General features: G+C 34.5%; 1 protein-coding gene across 4 annotated transcripts; it reads left to right on the forward strand.

Annotated features, from left to right (window-relative positions):
- The first annotated feature begins 13321 nt into the window (after positions 1–13321).
- On the forward strand, positions 13322–17368 carry LOC141659088 (protein NEOXANTHIN-DEFICIENT 1). Of its 4 annotated transcripts, none has more exons than XM_074465823.1 (11): positions 13322–13494; positions 13988–14092; positions 14205–14288; positions 14376–14439; positions 14656–14702; positions 14941–14995; positions 15230–15268; positions 15526–15679; positions 16600–16669; positions 16748–16804; positions 16984–17368. In XM_074465823.1, the coding sequence occupies exons 2-11, from the start codon at positions 14025–14027 to the stop codon at positions 17201–17203; spliced, it is 858 nt and encodes a 285-aa protein (XP_074321924.1). In that variant the 5' UTR covers positions 13322–13494; positions 13988–14024; the 3' UTR covers positions 17204–17368. The 4 variants fall into 4 exon arrangements, with proteins under 4 accessions (XP_074321924.1, XP_074321925.1, XP_074321926.1 ...); XM_074465824.1 differs by having other exon boundaries at positions 16606–16669; XM_074465825.1 differs by lacking the exon at positions 16748–16804.

Below are 17368 nucleotides of genomic sequence, written 5' to 3' on the forward strand. Positions count from 1 at the left end.
GTTTTATGAAATATTTTGTTCATGAAATGTTCTATTCTTTCGTCTATATAGCGAATATCCAATTAAAATCATAAAGTGAATGAAGAACAATATATTTCCTTATTTTTTAATCATTGAATAAAATTCCTTCTTTCAAATTAGCATCATTTTGAAACCTCAATGGTTAACCTTTGATTGAGGATGTTATTCGAAATTTAATTCTTTATTCGAAAAGAAAAGTATTCTTTCAATGTGGAAATCTTACAAGTATCATTCGTATGATGTTATTATTCAGCAATCATTGCTTTCAAGGGATATTCTCTATAATATCATAATATAAAATTCTAAGGACATGAATGGATAATCCTTGTTGTATTCTTTCTTCCAAGTTATAAAACTTTTGAGTGTTGCGACTCTTTTATTCAGAACTCATTATTTCTTTAGATATTAGATTTTGAAATCTTGTTAAGATTGTCTAAATTACATCGATATCATGAAAATCATTCTTCCAAGGCTGATTGCCTTCCGAACAAAGAGAGGTATAGTTGAGAACTGATTGTTGTAATATGTGACGGAAAACCCAGTGCTATGATGGTGCAATCGGAGTATCGTGATGAGTAAGTTGTTTTGAAAAGGGAATACCATGTTTATTATCATCCTAAGAATTTTTAACTTGGTTATAGAAGAACTATAATAGAGATACCAACGTGATTAGTGAGGTACGCTTTTATGAAACATTATCGGGATAGGTACTAATGAATTCGGGAGAGACCAAGCATGTATGAATTCGAGGAATAGGATTTTCAAAAAGTAAAGGTAAGATTAGTAACAACCCCGTGTTAGCAATACTCGACAATAAAAAAAGAATTTTGTGTGAAGTGTAACGATACGTGTACGCAGCTTAAGGACCGTGACATAAGGCGTCCTAATAATGATCTAGAATAATCGCGATAAAGTTCGCAATGAAAGGGACAAATAGTTTAAATTATGAGGAAAAATTGGATATTTTTTTGTATATACCTACACTGGACATGAAGTAGAAGTTTTAGTCAAATTGATCAAGGGCTATGATTGATAATTTTATTATCATCAAGAAAAGGCCAATGTGGTGGCCGACACTTTAAGTAGGAAAAAATATATTGAGGATGATAAATTTCAGAACAACTGATGAGAAGGATCGCATTATTACGTAACAGGAAGAATTAAAGATGCGTAAAGATGTAAGAGGATATTAGTCATGACCGAATATGAAAGGGATGTCATTGAGTAGGCAGGTAAGTACTCGACATGGTTGAAAATGAAAACGGGACTTGAGGATTAAAATTTTGGTGATTGCGACTTGTAAACGACCCGAATGGGAGTAAGATTTTATTATAATAAAATTGTGAAGGAGGATTATCAGGAACTAAGTAAGCCATCATGTTATTCGGGGATTTTGAGTTATAGGTTAAATAAAAATGCTTATTATATTATGCAAATGATAGGTCTCCACCCGACAAAATTGTAATAAACACGGAAGAGATAATGGGTGAAAGAGAGACCCCGTGGCAATTGTGCCAGGAAAGAACCCAAGATTTAATTTCACAAATGGATTATTTCCCAAAGTATTTTATGAAAAAGAACGAATAGAGGCACGAAAATTTGTGTAGATATACTTACCGGCTAGCATAAGGAAAATAACCGTTGATATTCCTTGCGAAGGACAATGTGGAAGAATGAATGATGTCATTGTTAAAGTTGAAAGAAGGCAAAGAAGATCGTGCACGCCCTTTAAAGGCCACTGGTAGCAGTTGCCAATAAACGCGAATACATCTAAGGCGCTAGCGAGAATAACGAATACGGCCCGTAAGGTATCATAGTACTATAAATATTATAGAGAAATGATTAAAGATACGAAATGGTACTTCCTTCGAGATGGCAACGAGACCACGATGTGTCTTACATGAATGCAGAAGGAAATGTCAAATATGACTCTAAGCATGTAACAGGGGACGAGCGTGTAGAAATGCAACAAGAACTTCTTACATTAAATAATCGGCAGAGATGATGCGCCGAAATGAGCAAACGTTAAGGAACGAAACTCTAGCACTAGTAAGAGTGATAAGGGGAAACGAATAAGTTGAAAGACCATTCCAAAGACTAGAAGATGCGCTAATAGTCCATATTATAGATTTTAAGGAAGGAAGTGACTAGTTGACATTAATCCAATTACTGACAATAACGAGTTATCATGCGGGCTTTGGAACGGCTACAAAGCTTTGTACGGAAGAAATAATCATTCTCCCTTAGGTTGGGAATAAGTTGGTAAGTGGAGGATACTTGGACCATAATTGAGTCAACAGACCAAAGAAATTCCTAGAACTTATCAGAACCGGCTAGTGGAAGCCTAGGATGAATAATAGAGATATGCGGACCAGAATTATAAGGACAAAGAGAACGAAGTAACAGACCAAGTATTGTTGAAAGTGCCTCCCGGGGAGGGAGTAATGAGATTCGAAAGGGAAAGAAATGTTGAACCCAAGGTTTATTGGACCGGTTGAAATCTTTAAAGGACAAAGAAAGTTGTCTTATAAATTAGCACCATCGTTGAACAATCGCCAAGTTTATAGCGAGTACCATGAATCGATGTTAGGAAATTTAACTGTCAATGCCAGACATATGATTAAAAGTGAGCTAATAAACTTACAGCCAGACTTAGCGTATGTGGAGAAACGTGTAGAGATCATAGGTCTACAAGAACGAGTACTCTGAAATATATTTGATGAATGAGTGGAAATTTTATGAAGAGAACAAATACTGCGAAGTCAACGTGAGAACTCGAGGTTGTCATGTGAGAAGCGTATCCCACCTGTTTCTAAACTGATTCCGGGACAGAATCCTTTTAGGGGGAAGACTGTAAAAAAATGAATTTTTGACATCGGTAAAAGACCTTTATGAATAGTAACCTTGCGGTTTAATAAAAACTTTTGCGACCACACCATTTCCGATTTTTAATTTAAGTTTCCGAGTTGATATTGTGATTATACGTACCATATGAGTGTATGTAAAAGCCATTCATTTTCGGAGAAAATGAACTTTGTAATACGACCTTATCTTATGGACTATCGAGGAATACGAGAATCACATTATGATTAAGAATTTAGAATTCTAAAAAAAAAATCTAAGTACATGGTTTCAAAGCATAAAGGATTTATAAGAAAGGATTTACCCCGTGAATTGCTTACGAAGATTTATTACAAAAATAAATAAACGACCAAGAGAATACGTAAGCGAATAAATAAAATGTATCAAGCCATGCAAACTAATTAGTAAGAATGTAAACAAGTATTTCCAATCAAATAATGATCAATCAAGGGGCATAGTAACCTAGCTAAAGAGAATAGTAACCTAGTATGGTGAACAGTAGCAAGAATAGTAACCATAGTACTTGGCTAGTTTTAGAATTTAAAAAATGACTGAGCTACTAGATTTGATCTAGATATGAATATATAGATTATATACATATGAGCCAACACTTATCAAGGAAGCAACCAAGCAAGGAATCTAAATTCTCTTTCTTTTCTTGAACTCGGCCAGATTGAGAACATCAGCTTATAAAGGTTGTATCTCCTTCATTTCTCACTCAAACATTTCTTAATATAGCTCGTTAGAAAGGTATTAAGACGATCTACACTTCTTATCTCACACGACCTTTCCATTTAAGTAGTGTAAGGCCCCCATTTTTCCAGATCTTTGCAGAGATGTATGGAAACTGCCCAGCAGAAACCACCAAGAAAGAAAAATCCATATCTCGAGTTCTAGGAATTCAAAAATCCCAATATTTTAACCAACGCTTTATCATATCATGTAAAAGGTAATTTCAAAATTTCATGTCCATTGGATTAGTATAGCATAGTCAAATCATTGTTCAAAGTTGGTGATGTATAGTAAAAAAAAATTAGCTTAGGTTTTGAAGGATCTACCAACTATAAGCATCATCCAAGCCATACAAGCCCTAAAAACATAGTTCTAGCATCCCTTTTACTCAAGAAGTTATAAACACTTATTAAAGATTTCTTGGATGAGTTTTGTGATTGATGTTGAGATAAGCTTTAGTATGTTGAGTTCTTGAAAGTTTAGTACACTTAAGATGGAATCTTGACGAGTAATGCTTATTTTGAAGATGTGACTTTTGGATGTTGATTAATATAAACTTAAATATATGTTAATGTATTAATATTGGTGAGTTTGAGTGTTGTTATGAGATTTGAGGGATGAAAACCTCAAGGATATGATGTTGTTGTTGATTTGAGACTTTGATTGCACATGAACTGGTTAGACAGAAGGTTTAGGCCATATAAGTTCTATAAAGTAAAACCCACTGGACATTTCAATCTATCCCTTGATTTTTAGTTTACATACATATAAAGAACGCTTCAAAGCGACTTACGGTTTAGGAAATATGACCGTTTTAGTAAAACACTTACATAAAAGCAAACTGCAAAAAATTGATCTAAGAGTTGGACGGAACCCTTAAAAGCATTCCAAGGCTTTGGAAAAATTGGAAAAACTAGTTAAGACTGTAAGGAAAACGTCCTAAAAATAATTTGGTTAAAATTTAAATTTTTTGATTTTATAAAAATGTTCGAGTGAAAAGCGCGCAAGGAGAAAACGCGTAAAAAGGGATGATTCGACGTGCGTTTTTTCACGCGTACACTTAAGACTCGAAATGGACTTTGTAAAATGAACGAGCGATAAAAAAACCCGTCAAGGTCGTAAAGATATTGTTTAAGTTCCAAGTATGGGTAAAACAGAAATTAGTTGCATTTACGTGTTTACGGAAGTTAATAGTTAAATTGGGACGTTAGTCGGGTGCTAACCTAGAACGTGACCTTTTTTATAGGTTGTCATCCGAGAAACTGAGGCCGTGCACTCCCTAGCATCAAGGAAAGTTTTCAAACCCTATCTTTTAAAACTTTTGTATTGTGTTTATTTTCTAATAAATTATATATATACATGATGTTGTATTACAATATTTTACGAATTGTGATATATAATATCATACGATATGTTAATGATTTTGGTATATGAATATTACTGAATTTCAATCGATAACTCTAGAGAGTAGCGTTGTATATATGAGGTGTATATTTTAGACTGAGGATCAGTCAGTATTATTTGATGAAAACCAGAAGTATTATGAAGGTGTTTTATTAAAGAATATTAACGCTATAGTAGAGCGTGATGTATAAGTTGTAAGACTGAGAATCGGTCAGATTTTATAAAGTATAAACCTTGGAATCATTCAGGAGATATTTTGGACGATTAAAAGTCCTTAGCTATTTTATTCCAAGGGACTTGATGTCCTCTTACAAAATATTAATTACCTCGAATTTATTTAAAATGATTTCTAAAGATCGTATTCCCTCAACTATTTTTAATTACTCGATCAATGAATAGTATTGCATATATTCATTTAAATAGGAGAAATATTCTCCAATGATTATTATATTTTAAATTCAATTATTTAAATTTATTGTAAATCAATTTAAATTCTTAAACATAAATTAGTTGAGAAATATTATTTCAAAATAGAATTATTCGAGATTTAATTATTTAATAATTATTATTTAATTATTAAATATTTATTAAATGAATTAATATTATTTAAAAATCATAAAACATGTTTTAAAATATTTTTTGAGTTTCAGAAAATCATACTAATACTTTCAGATTGTCGAAGAATATTATCTCGACATACTTTAAATAATTTGACTATAATGTCAAAAAAAAAGTCCCCCTTATTTATTTATCTGTTGACAATGGTCAACTCACATTATCTTAGTACTCTCTCCGAAGGTTCTCGGAAGTACATATATACATATATGAGATGAGTTGTGTCTATCAACAAGCAAAATGCTTGAGGAATTTTGATATAGTTCGAGTTCCAGAAATATGATATGATTCTTTCAGGACAAGGGAGGGGTAGAGATCCAATACTTCGTGTACGTGGGAGACTACTAGTACCGTAGGAGACAGTACCATGTGTACTCAAGGACCTACGAAGTGTGTGTACCCTGAATGGGACACATAGCCCGTATGCGGCCAGGGTGATAACCGGGAATAAGGAAGTCGACCTTCTACATGTAGAGAACAATATTATTCAGCTTTACGATTGATCATCGTATAGTAGGGCTCCAGAGACTGTCTCATTCTTCCAACTGAAATTGTGATGCAATGTCGTAACCCAAACCTATGTGTTGGGTTTACCATTAAGGTATTTGCAAACTAAAAAGTCAATCAAAGAATTATTTTGAAAAGAGGTGTGTATCACCCAGAAAATTACTTTGAATAAATTCATATCCTGATGCGTATTAATATAATTTCTTTAAGAGTCTTTTCATATTGCTGATTATTATGGCTGAGCATTATTGCTCACTCTTGCTTTCTTTTAAATGTCACAACACAACAGATTACCAGTATGTCGGCGTGGGACTTAGTCACTTGAAATCATGGGGAGAATCCCTTACAGCTTTGTCTCAGGTGGACCAGAGTATTCAGATAGGTATAAGATGTTAGTAGTAATTATTGTAACTTCGTGTACATGTTACGACGAATAATTATTTAAGATCCTGTAAAGTATATTTGAGTTGTAATAAAAGAAGATTACATTGTGTACATCGTTTGTAAGGATATAACTTGTGTGTGCGTATGTGTGGGATTGGGGGTCTGTGACATAGAGTTATTAGATTCTTGAGTTAATACAGGTTACACATGATTGAGGAATTGCGTGACGACCCAGATTTCCGACCCCGGATTTGGGGGCGTTACATTAGTGTTGGTCTCACGGTGAGTTAAAATGAGTGTTATAAGAATATTCAATTTGTGAGATTATTACATAACATACCTAGCTCACATAACACCAATACAAAAAAATTTAGATTGGGTAGCATAATTAAAGTTCGTATCAGCTTTGCGCAATTTTGATTATGAAGCATTATTTGATACATAGTCAAAATTAATTGAAATTATTTTCAACTTAGTTCAAGAAAAATATAAATTAAGTTATGAAAACAAGTAATAAATAAGAGTTACGCCTTTTAAACGAAAAGAGCTTTTAGTCTACATCAACAAAGAATTATTATTTTTTATAGAAGTTGTTACAAATATAAAAAAATGAATATTAAAAAATAGAAATCTGGAAACTGCATATAAAGTTAATATTTAACAGTTTCATGTAATTTTCAATTTCCATATAATGATAATTGAAAATATTTTTATATCGAGTTGTAATCGTACCAGTGATCAATTCATAACAATATATAAAAAAATAATTATATGAATCATCAAAATGCATAAGCCTAATTTCTTACCTATTCCCTTCATATTCATTCCTTTTCGACATTACCACTTTTGCTCCTTACTTTTTTGTGAACTTTCTTCTTTACCCTTGTATACCGAAATTTGTAGTATTATTTACAGCTCCCGTATTAAAAATACAACTTAAATCTTAATAAATAATATACTTGGAACGATTTTATATTATTATTTTAACAAAATTATTCATTAACTGAGGATATATATAGGGTCTTACTACATTGAGAACTTTTTTTATGAGATATGAAATCTAATCTCAACCATAAAAATTTAAATCTATTTTTAATCTAGATCATTCATTTTAAATCTCATCATCTTCTCCATCTATCATCTCTTCCATCTTCTTATTTCTACTTACCACCCACCACCACCACCTCCAACAACCACCATATTTGGTCGCCACCACCACCGGCGACCACCACCACCTCCGGCGACCACCAGAAAATCACCACCGTCAAATCAAAAATCACCATCGGAAAACTAGAAATCACCATCGAAAAATAAAAAATCACCAAACTGTTAATGACCATTTTATTGCTTCTCTCCAATAAAATCACCACCGTCAAATTCAAAATCAACACTGAAATATAAAATCACTACATCCGACCATCTGCAAACAACAAATCACCACCGGAGAAAAAAAATCATCACAACTGCCTTTACCCACCAGCCACCAACTCCGTTCATCAACTCTAATCACCAACATTATGACAAAAATCATCGCATCTAATTACAAAACATCACAATAAGATTATAATCACCGTATCACCTCCTCCCCCCAATACCTCCACTACCATCATCTACACACTCCCAAATACAGAATCATTAAATCTAAACCACAATCAATGAATTTGTAACACATAACACCAGATTTATAAATAAAATCAGTGCCGAGTACTGGTTGTATTTGTTAGATATATTTGATAATGTCATGGCTAATATAATTTATGTTTAGATTTCAGATCTTACTTAACAGGACAAATCAGTACTTAACTGTTGATCAGTACTTATACTGGAAGTCAGGACTTAAGGATATCAGTACTTATATTATCAGGAGATAATCATCAGAAGTTAGATATCAGAACTTAAGTGCTGAAGGATGATCAGAGAAGGACAGTAGCTGATTAAAGGAAAGAAGATCGAGATAAACATAAGAAGAGATATGCATGAAGAAGGAATTCCGTGAAGAATGGAATACTTGGAAGAAAAGATATCTGGTTGATATATTTTAGGAAGCAGAATTATATTCCATATCAATTAGCAATTATCTTGTAACTGTGTAGTATATAAACACAGACATAGGGTTTACACTAAAAGTGTTAATATATTCGAGAAGATTATTCATTGTAACCCTAGCAGCTCTCGTGATATTTGTTCATCACTGAGAGGTAACAGTTCCATACTGTAACAGAGTTTATTATTTCAATAAAGTTTGTTTTCTGTTACTTAATACATTAAAGTTCGATTTGATTGTATTATACACTGTATTCACCCCCTCTACAGTGTGTGTGACCTAACAAGTGGTATCAGAGCTAATCTGTTAACACACATACAGCTAAAGATCCATACACAATCATGTCTGACACAGAAACTCCAACTAAGCCTACCAAAACTGAAGAACCTCCGAAGCCACAAATTCAAAGTCGGTATGAGACTATCAGGGTTCCCATACTGAGACCATCTGAATATCCCATATGGAAGGTAAGGATGACCATGTTCCTGGAAGCAACAGATCCAGAATACCTTGATAGAATCAAGGAAGGCCCTCACAAACCAACCAAGCTCGCTGTTGCAGTTGCAGGTGAAGCAGCAAAGACCGTACCAAAGGAGAAGAGTGATTATACTGCTGAAGATATAGCATCAATTGCTAAGGATGCCAAGGTACGACACTTACTGCATAGTGCCATTGATAATGTAATGTCAAACAGGGTAATCAACTGCAAGACTGCTAAGGAGATATGGGATGCTCTGGAAACAAGGTGTCAGGGAACGGAGACAATTAAGAAGAACAGGAAGACAATACTCACTCAAGAGTATGAACACTTTGACTCAAAGACTAATGAGTCATTGAATGATTTATATGATAGATTTGTCAAACTTTTGAATGATTTGTCATTGATTAATAAAGAGTATGATCTTGAAGATTCAAACCTTAAGTTCCTGTTAGCTCTTCCTGAATGCTGGGATTTGAAGGCAACGACAATAAGAGACAACTATAATCTTGATGAAACAACTCTTGACAAAATCTATGGTATGCTCAAGACTCATGAGCTTGAGATGGAACAAAGAAGCAAAGGAAAAGAGGAAAGTCAAGAACAGTTGCTCTTAAGGCTGAAGAAGAATTCCCCAAAGCAGCTTCCTCAAGGAAAGACAAGGGTAAAGCTCTTGTCATAAAGTCTGAAACTGAGTCATCAAGTTCTGAAAGTGATGATGACTCAGATTCTGAAAGCTTGCCTGAGACTGATGCTGATGAGGAGATGATGAAGCTGTGTGCTCTTATGGTGAAAGGAATCACAAAGATTGCATACAGGAAGTTCAGGAAGGGAAAGAAGTTTTCCAGGAAAGGCATAAGTTCTGATAAGAAGAATTTCAGAAGATCTGAAGGCAAAGGAGGAATGTCTGACAGAGGAGATTACACCAATGTTAAATGCTATAACTGTGGTGAGAAAGGCCACATATCTCCTGATTGCAAGAAGGTAAAGGGTGACAAAGGCAAGGCTCTTGTCACAAAGCAGAAAAGTTGGACAGACACCTCAGACTCTGAAAGTGAGGAAAACTATGCATTAATGGCAAATGCTGATAAAGAAAGTGCTGAGAGCAGTTCTGAAGCTGCTGAAACAAAGGTACCTCAGACTACTTATGCTTTTCATACTGATGATATTAATGAATTGAGAAGATATCTTAAAACCATGTTTGCTAGTTATAGAGATCAAACTTTAACATGTGAAAGATTAACTTCTGAAAATCTTACATTTAAGAAAAGAAATGATTTCTTAGAAAAAGAGTTAGCCATGTTCCATCAAACTCAGAAGGATAGAGATGATGCTTTTTATGTTAGGGATGAAGTGCTAAAAATGAATGAATCTCTAAAAACTGAGTTAGAAAAGGAAAGAGAGATTATCAGGACTTGGACTAACTCTGGCAAAACAACTCAAAATTTGCTAAGTAGTGGAAACTGGAAAGAGGGCTTAGGTTATGGAGAAGATAAGAAAGATAAAGGAACTGAAGAAATTAAGCCTGTTGATAAGCAAAAGCCAAAGTTAAAACCTGTTAAGTTTGTAACTGTAAAGTCTGAAAATGAAAAAGATGATCAAGGAAGCTCTGGGATGGGTAGAGGTCATAGTCAAGGTAGAGGATTCACATCAAGACAAGCTAGTCACAGGACAAGTTCTGATACTGGGAAAAGAATAAGTTCTGCTGCTGGTAAAAGGATAAGTTCTGATGAACTTCTAGATCTTGATGAGGAAATGTCAAGACAATTATTTCTTCAGAAAAATCCAGGAATGGACTTGGAAAGTTTAAAGGAAGAAGAAGCCAGACTTAAATCAGAGAAAGTCACATCTAAATATGAAGCTTCTGGTAAAAAGACACTTCCAAAACTCAAAGGCATTGTGATCAAAGAAAGGACACATACTGAAGCAACATTGGCTAGATCACAACCACAGATAGATCCAAGATCCAAGGGTAAAGAAAAGGTTGGTGGACCTATCAAGGTTTATGTACCTCCTGAGGATGAAGAAATTATTGATGAAAAGGATGATCTTGCTCTGGCTTCAAGAAAAGTTCTTAAAACAACCTCTGACATGGCTCAAGTTGTTCAGAGTCAAGAGATTGTAAGTTCTGATATTCAGAAGAAGCAAGTAACCTCTGACATAGCTCAAGTTAACTTGATATCAGAAGATAGATCAAAAACACTCCTACCAGGATTCACTAAAGCAAAACAGACTCAACCTTCGAAGACTACTGCAAGTGGTTTTGAAGCTAGAGTAGTTACTGGAAAGGAAGCAAGAGATAAAACTGGATTGGGAAGTGCTGATGAAAGAAGAGTACACAACACTACCAATGATCCAACTTCCTTGAGTGAACCAGGTATTGGAGCAACTCCTGAGAGATTGAATCAACTGGAATCTATACAGATGGTTTACCATACCTACTTGAAAGAATACATCATGTTGTATTTCATGACAGATGGTAGGGTTTATCATATAAGACAAAATGCCATTCCATTGAAGTATTTTGAAGAATTGGAGCATGTACTTTTCTTACTTCAAGTGGATGACAGAATAACAGGGACTGCTGCAAACTACTTAAAAGAACAGATTCAGAGACAGAAAAGGCTTTATTCTGTTAAGTCTGACAGCACATATGTTCCAAAGTACAGAGATCACAATGGTGATATTGTTGATATGAAGCCTAATACTGCACAGATCAGAACATATCTTGGTATTAAGGGACTTGAATTCAATCTGGAGTCTGACAAAGCCTATGTCATAAGACTAGATCAGGAGTTGAGAAAAGCAAAGATCAATGATCTCAGAGCTGCAATCTTTCAAACTGGTGAAGATACTGCAGAGCTTAAAGATGCCAAAAGGAGAATGATTGATGAACTCAGATATGCTGAGAAATGTTTGTTGAAGAACTATCTCAGAACAACTCCTGACATCAGAGAGATCAGATGATGAAGCCAAGTCGAAGATCTACAACTGCTTAAATTCTGATATTTGTACAGACTGAAGTTGTTATCAGAAGTTGAATATTGGTAAAGCTTTAAGGACTGTAAGTTGTAGTTATCTAGTCCAATTCTCATGCATTTGTACTTAATGTTTTTGACATCATCAAATATCTGTTAAACTTGTATATTATGCTAATTTACAAGTTGGGGGAGATTGTTAGATATATTTGATAATGTCATGGCTAATATAATTTATGTTTAGATTTCAGATCTTACTTAGCAGGACAAATCAGTACTTAACTATTGATCAGTACTTATACTGGAAGTCAGGACTTAAGGATATCAGTACTTATATTATCAGGAGATAATCATCAGAAGTTAGATATCAGAACTTAAGTGCTGAAGGATGATCAGAGAAGGACAGTAGCTGATTAAAGGAAAGAAGATCGAGATAAACATAAGAAGAGATATGCATGAAGAAGGAATTTCGTGAAGAATGGAATACTTGGAAGAAAAGATATCTGGTTGATATATTTTAGGAAGCAGAATTATATTCCATATCAATTAGCAATTATCTTGTAACTGTGTAATATATAAACACAGACATAGGGTTTACACTAAAAGTGTTAATATATTCGAGAAGATTATTCATTGTAACCCTAGCAGCTCTCGTGATATTTGTTCATCACTGAGAGGTAACAGTTCCATACTGTAACAGAGTTTATTATTTCAATAAAGTTTGTTTTCTGTTACTTAATACATTAAAGTTCGATTTGATTGTATTATACACTGTATTCACCCCCTCTACAGTGTGCGTGACCTAACAGTATTGGTTACTGGGAGGTCAGGAGGTCGAAATTGGATGAAAATTACAAAAATCTTCTTCGTCGATGTAAATTAGGCAGATCAAAAATTTGAACAAATAGCGAGCAAATCTGAGGCCATATTTCCGTTGTCGATGAGATAGAGGTTGAAAGAGAAGAGGATAGAGATGAATAAAAGCAGGGAGGCGATCAAAATAGAGAGAGAGAGAGAGATAGGGGTTGTTGATGGCGGGGCTGAGCGGAGCTTAGCAGCACATCGGCAGCGGATGGGTGGTAAAGGGACGTCGGGAGAGTGCAGGGACAGTGGGTGGGCGGGGGTGACTTCAAAAAAATAAAATTAATAAGATATTGTGTGGATAGGATTAATCGAAATTTAAAAATTGTGTGACTGAGATTAGATCTCAGTTCTCACGGTAGCGGGTTCTCATTCGAGGAAAAGCCTGTATATATATACTTATGTTTGAGACGAAAAAGTTATTTATTTGACTTGTTTAATCATCTAAAATTTTCATTTAAGGAATATTTATTGCGAAAGTCGAGGGCGCAGTGCCTTCCCAATCCAATCCAGCCCGACCACCCTCATCAAAATCTTGAAATTCATTTCTGGGTCATCACTTACGGTTCCAGAATCATCTGCAGTTGGGGATTAGAACTTAGCCTTGTGTAAGTAACTTCACTTGTTTCAGATCTCTCTTTTACATCCTCACTACTACTTTTTTTGATTCTACTTAAACTCCTCCTCCTGCTAGATTTTCTTCATGTCATAATTTGTGTAAGTAACATTTTAGAGCCGTTATAATTTAATAGGAGCAGGCATATAATGTCATGTGTTCTCCCTGAACTAAGTTCTTGGTATCAATTCATAATCCACTCGTAGCTACGATTCTTTACTGTGTCCCGACCCTGTTTTTTTCAAAATCTTCTTTCTACTCGAAATCTTTCCGCAAAGAGTTAGTGATTTCCCTAACAAGCTTGAATACGCCCAATCTGTAGCCTGCTTTTTATTAGTATATTCCGCTTATGTTCTTGTGCAAGATATTTTACGTAATTAGCAGAACCGTTTGCTAATTTAAAACATTTATTCCCAGTAGTTGCTATATCATATCACTAATGCTCAAGGTACATTTACAAATTACAAGTTTCCCAACTTTGATAGGAGAGCTTCTGTTATATAGCTGCTATCTATTATCTATATGAAAGCTGAAGAAACAAACTCAATTACTAGTGGGTATGGGAAACCTCCCTGGATTTTCAAAGGCAGGCAAGTGTTTAGGCTCTCACCATTTATTAAGTTTTCTTCATTTCACCTGCCAACATATAAAATTTAGAGCAGGTATAAGCTGTTTTGTTGTTTTTTTATCTTTTCATTTCAGTGCCCTATACCAGCTCAATCTTGTAAAGGCAGAAGTCGCTCGAGCTTTTATACCAAAAGAGTTTAGACTTGTTGAAGCTTTTGGGTATGTACTGAATTGTTTCCCTGCTAATGATGTATTTTGTCAAAGTCTAACTCTTATGATATAAATTGCTTCATCTGTAATCTGCAGATATACTCTGGGTGGCTTCTTTCTTGCCAATTATAGTGACAGCCCCGCTGGAAGTTTTGACGAGGTTTTTTGCCTACTTTTGAATTGCCTTTCCAAACTAACTTTGTCTCATAAGTAATACATCATTAAATAACGGATTTTTATACTGCTATACTTGTTTTAAGAGAGGGTCTAAATACCATTGTTATAGCATACTCTTTTTCTGTAATCTAATGAAAAAAATGCCGCTTAAATTATTCTACTGTTTGCTTTGTAATATTGGTATTTAATTGTTGTTTAGCTGGTGGTGATTGGTGGAATTGTATGGAATCCCCCTACATCTTGCGCGTAAGTTTAGAGTTCCTTCTGCATCACTGCTTATATTATGGTTATTCATATTGTACAAGTTGATAAATTACCAATCAGATTTGAGGCGATGAATATTCAAGGTTAATTGCACCTTACTTCTTATTTTTACTTTTTTCATAATAAACATATATATGAACGCAATTCTTACTCATTCCTTCTGTTTATGTCTTCATATCTGACTTGGAACTTTAACGTGAAGCCAATGCAATCTTTGCAGATGGGCAACTAGGGTACTCGTTAGCAGTGATGAAGCATGCATTCATGGCCGAAAGGTGATTACTATGCACATTTTGCATTGCACAATTAAACACGAAGGGGACCATCTTAGCGACATTTTCCCCCTTCCTTTGCAAAAAGAGAAACTCGGCTCTATTTATTAATTTTGGCATGTTTAGATAAAGAAAAAATTTAGATTCTAACTGGATAAGTATTTTATCTATTAACTTAGTTTCTTTCTATGACTAATTGACTACTGTCTATATGCCTTTTTGGTTGTGCTCTTGCAGGATGTTGGGCTTCCAAGTTACGTTGCCAAATTTTCAAAGGTGAACACGTCATTTGGGAACATTTTATGCTAGATTTTCATGAGATCCTACTTCACTCATTTGTTTTATGCAATACGATAAATTTTAAAGGGCATTTGGTTTCCGAGAAATGAACTTCTTTTACTAATTACGGTCTATGACCTTCCTATGTGGGCTTAGGTGTGTCGTGTGGTTTAAGCTAAACTATGTTAGAGTCTTTCTGTTGCGAAGAAGGTTTTTCTTTTTACATTTAATAAAGATAATTTCCATGCAAGCAGCAAATTTCAGCAACTGCAAAGCCGAAAAGTAAATTCAATACCTTTTTAAACATGAAAGGTGTTGGTGGTTCAACAAATTGCATGGAAGTACAAGTTTCTGAAACCAAGGATACTGCTGTAGCAGACTTCTGTAATATCAACCTACCTGCTGGGGGTGAGCTCCTGAATTGATGTTATTGTGCTTTTATCTTCTACGAAATTAGAACATCCAAGACATTTATGCTGCGTTTGGTTGGAAATAATGAAACAGAATGATTTTTCTTCTCTTCTTACATTAAGTTGAAAGTGGATAAGAGGGAAATGTCAAAAAACTGAAAGAGTACAATTGTTTTTGTGATGAGGATTGAATGAAAAAGAGGGATGATAGACAATCAAGCATTAATTACAAATCAGAGCTCTAAATTGAGTTGGTAGGAATGGAGTAGAGCAAAAAAATAAAGATGATATAAATCTAGGCAAAAAAGGTACAAATTGCAGTCTACTTTTATTTAAACAGACCATTGTAGTTTATCCTTGCCAAAACACTTTAAGGTGTTGGCCAAATTTTCTTCAAACTCTTGGTGTAAAAAGCAAGAATGCGGGTGATTAGTACGAATATACATGAATTTTGACCTTTGGGAACCAAGGACGAGAGATATTTGCTAGCCTATATCTGATCAATGATCCTGTTTATGATATAATATATCTAAAAGCTCAAAACTTTTGCTTAGATATGGATGATATGATCTTTTAAAATAACTAAAAACTTTTGGTTAGATATGTATAGTAGAGCCTAAACAAAACTAAAAACATTGCAAATTGATCAAATCCAACTCAGACATTGTAAACACGAGAATCTAAGTTAGAGTTTTTGTTTTAGCAGAAGTGAAGATAGATATGAATACTTCATTATTCGCTAACTAACATCAATAGTTTGTTTTGGTGTACAAAGTTGCTTAACACTAATTTCAAGTAAGAATTGTGAGAACAAATAGTATACTTTGGACTGTGCAAGTGTTCCCGGGAATATGTCGGGTTAAATTCAATGCATTCAGATTTCCTTTCTGTTTTCCATATTAATTTTCTATGACCTAGATGCAGCAAGTGAGCTGAATTCTGGTAAATGGATGGGTCCCACTATCAAGATGTCGCTTCCGAGCTACAGGTATATTGCAAAAAACATTTGGGTGTCCTTCATATATCCTATTTCATAACTGGGCCAACTGTTCTCACTCAACTGCAGTGGCAGAACAGAGCATAACCCGCATCTTCTGAAGTACTCTTGCCAGATTGAGTGCAGGTCTCTTACTAGTTAAAACACTATATTATAAAACACTATATTATATATCTCAATTTTATGAAGCTACTAAGATTGAACATCTCAGTTGCAACAATAAAAACTTATAAGCCTGGAAAGTCTATGCCCCTATGTTGTTTGTACAGTGATTGTTGTTTTCCCCATATATCTATTGGATTCAGGATAAAACCAACATCACCGGCAAAAGTTTTGAGGCCAGCTTCAGAGAAAAGTGACAGCACACAAGATCCTGATTGCACACATTCGGACGACAAAAGAAACCTGAGCATTGATGTTATGCTATCAAAGCCCATCTTAGCTCTGCAATTCAATTGTCTGAAGATGGATGTAGAATCTCCTCTCATCGTATCTCATGTCTTACTGAATTCTACAGAAAAATAATGTCAATTTGGCGAATGGTTTTGTTTATAAATAATTTGGGCAGCAGGCCCAACTAAAATAACAAGGCCGTTGTACCGTTGTACCTCTAAACCATTAATGGAAATTCTTGTAAAGAGTTGCAATAGTATTTTCTCCTTTATAATATTGCTTGAAATTTTCGTTTAA

This window comes from Apium graveolens, chromosome 5 (genome assembly GCF_009905375.1).
Source record: "Apium graveolens cultivar Ventura chromosome 5, ASM990537v1, whole genome shotgun sequence".
Classification (NCBI taxonomy): Eukaryota; Viridiplantae; Streptophyta; class Magnoliopsida; order Apiales; family Apiaceae; genus Apium; species Apium graveolens.